This window comes from Octodon degus, unplaced genomic scaffold (assembly GCF_000260255.1).
Source record: "Octodon degus isolate 3935 unplaced genomic scaffold, OctDeg1.0 scaffold00094, whole genome shotgun sequence".
In the NCBI taxonomy this organism is placed as follows: Eukaryota; Metazoa; Chordata; class Mammalia; order Rodentia; family Octodontidae; genus Octodon; species Octodon degus.
Window position 1 is genome coordinate 9,290,462 of NW_004524670.1, and position 3,212 is coordinate 9,293,673.

Sequence of the window (3,212 nt, forward strand, 5' to 3'; positions counted from 1 at the left end):
GAGGGCGCGGGCGGTAAGAATGGAAATAAAACGTGGCCGTTTCCACCAGTTTGCCTGCTGCAGTTTCTTTCATGATTCAAGAGAATGCAAAGGATTTGGAGGAAGCTCCCAGACCACCAGTTTGGAATTTTACCTCCCTTCTAGGATATCAATGGATGCTTTGTCAACCAGCAAGAAGGTGTGGCTATGAAAGAAGATTTTTATGTCTTTGAGGCAGAACCTTCCCAGAGAAAATCTATCACTGATAGAGCTGGAGGGCTCAGAGCAGGGCCTGAATTAGGACCAGTTGGCCTCACCGAATGAGCATTGTACATTCCGGATCTCTCTCCTTTTCAAACTTTACAGGTCCTTACCAGATAGATAGTTATCAGTCCTCAGCTTCTCTAAGCCAAGACTGAGTTGAAAAACAGATGTCCAAAGTATCATGTTTTTTTTTTTTTCAACATCCAGTCTTTGTTTAGATTTAATATTGCTGCCAGAAGTGCATGCTCATTAGATTAAAACCAGGAATTTGGCCAGTCTGATAGGAAGAGAAAAATGTAAAATTCTCATTACCTTCCTTCACAAATATCCATCTTCAGTTGTAAGAAATACAAGTGCCTATGAAACAATTATTTTCATTAATTCACATGCAACTAAAATAAGCAAAAAAAAAAATCATTCTTTTTTTTTTTTTTTGATGAGTGAAGGATAAGACCTGTATATCTGAAAAGCAAAATACACAAAATACAATTTTACATATTTTAAGTGGTATCAGACACTATCTTGTACTCAGGGCTACCCCATCAAGACGGCTTATGTTGATACGCTAAGTCTCCACAGGCTGGGGCAGTTTTCAACCAGTGCCGGCTGAGCAGGAATGGAAGAGTGGAAGTCGCCTGCCTACAATCTTTGATGCTGCTGGCACTGCTGCTGCTGGTGGGCAGCCCTGGCCTGAGCCTGGGCCTTCCTAGTCAGGCGCTGGGGCCCACAAGCACACCGCACAAGCAGCCCACACACAGCCAGGACACTGTTCTGAACACTATGCCAATGTTCACACACCCACACTCCCTCTGCAGGAAGCTGCTCGGAGGAGGACGAGGGTCTGTGAAGATACCTCCTCGGCTGGGTTTTTCCCCTGTGTCCCAGGAACTGTGGGTGCTGGAATGAAAGCATAACTATCAGGACACCAGAAGTTGCTGGGATGTCCAAGACGTATGCTGCACTGGCCTGTGAATGACCAGTGGGTGCCAATCCAAAGCCTTGGGCCTGGTTTGTAAGCCACTCATTAGAGGCCCAGGCTGTGAGGCTCCAGTGTGGCCCTGAGACAGATGGAAAAAAGGAGGCCACCACCAACTCTGCACACTCTAAAATGTCTGCAGACATTTATACTTAGAGACGCTTGGCTGCTAGCTCCTGCTCTTTTAAAACCCAGATTCAAATAGAATAGATATTCCACAGTCTGGGCAGAAGGACAAAAGGGAAACCTCTTGAAATTTAATACAGACATGGCAAAAGTACACAGGGCAGGACAGAGGTCATTTCAGTAATTTAAACAAATCACTGTCGTATCGTCTCAGATTGAAAAAGGTCAAGAGGCTGGCTTTTTGAGATGTGACACTTTCAACAGTATTCCAACATTACAAATGCAGCTCTCTGGACCATGCACCTGGTACTCTGTAGTTTCTCCTGCTTTTAGCCTCCTAATGACAGTGTTATCAGCACCACCATCTCTTTTTGTGACAGATAAAAAAACTGATGCTCCAGATATGCAGGGTCAGCTATGTCTTATTTTTACCTAGATATTTATGAGAAAAATCTCAGTAGGCTACAATTTATTACACATTTAATGACTAAAATATTTAGGGCACGTGTCTTAACTCTGATACTAATACTTCAATTACAATTAACAACTACATGTATTTATACGGAGAGATGACATTGCATATGTGTGTTGATTCATGGCATTTGGTGCTGCAATCTCTTTTCCACCTAAGAGAACATAATCTGTCCTTTCTAGTTTGTTTCTATGTTTATCCAAGTTGACATTCAACTAGAATTAAGTGTTCTCTCCCGCTACAATACTACTGAGAGAAAGAAGAGAGGAGAGAGTTACAGATAATCCGCTGGTAAACCTGGGCTTTCACTGAAGAGCCCAACTAGCCAGTGTATTTTCCTAGGGACATAAAGGAGAACCAGAACCCAGAGATTAGCATTCACCACAGGCCACCTTGTCGTACACTGGGGGGAGGTTCTGAGTCAACCCTAGGAAATCACATGTAAAGAAATCAGAACTGTGGAATGTCACTGGAACATAGAAGACTTAGTAGGTATCTTGAAGGAGCTTAAATTTTAATTAGACTGCCAGTAAATAAAATTCTGTTTAGAATGATCTAAATTTATCAGAAACAGCAGTTGTGGAGGCTTGTAACAAAAAAGATATTCAACAACTGGGATAAAGAGAAGTTATGTACAAATCTGGAATGCCTAGCTAGAGAAATGTAATGACCTCTTGGAGCATACCCCACCTATGACCTTAAATTCAGGAAATAAGCAATGAACATCTCTTTGCCTAGATCCTTTTAAAACCAACAAATATTACTTCTGTACTCCTCTAACTCTTAGGAACCAAATTCCCTTAAAAACAGAGTTCATGATTGGACAGGCTGCAAAGTCAGAGCCTAATAAGATACCATGTGCCAGGAATACAGGAAAAATTCCTCACATAAAAAAGTCAGATGAGAGAATCTGTAATCGCAGCCTGTAATCCTAACCCTGGGGGCTGAGGCAGAAGGACCACAAATTCCAGCCCAGCACGGGCAATTTAGAGAGATCTTGTCTCCAAAAAAATAAAACAAAGGTGCTGGGTCTAATCCCCTGTACTGGAAAAACAAATCCCTACACACACAAAAATGTGCACTAAAGGTAGACTTCTACCCTAGCATTAGAAAAAGTTGGGGGGGGGGGATAGACACAGGACACTGCCCACATTAGCAAGGAAACAGGTGCTGGCTCTGAACCAGTTAATTCTAAGAAAGACAATAGGCACAGTGGTGCCTGTGTAATCCCAGTACTCTGGGAGGGTGTGTCAGGAGCAACACAGGTTCAAGGCTATCTTCAAAAACTTAGTGACCGGGCTGGAGAGATGGCTCAGTGGTCTAAAGCACCTACTTAGAACAAGCTTAGCAAAAGCATCAGGGACCGCGGTTCAATCCCCCAGCACCACATGCCAG

At 43.0% G+C, this 3,212-nt stretch overlaps 1 protein-coding gene across 6 annotated transcripts in view; it reads right to left on the reverse strand.

The window, feature by feature from the left end:
* Positions 1–3,212, reverse strand: part of Ptpn3 (protein tyrosine phosphatase, non-receptor type 3) — a 163,529-nt gene that overhangs the window by 71,430 nt on the left and 88,887 nt on the right. For 5 of the 6 annotated variants that reach the window (XM_004638079.2, XM_023722945.1, XM_023722943.1 and 2 more), the window contains one exon: positions 556–600. The exons of the other annotated variant lie outside the window; for it this stretch is intronic. In XM_004638079.2, coding sequence (XP_004638136.1) covers positions 556–600 — 45 coding nt within the window. The remainder of the gene's footprint in view (positions 1–555; positions 601–3,212) is intronic. 6 annotated transcript variants of the gene reach the window in all.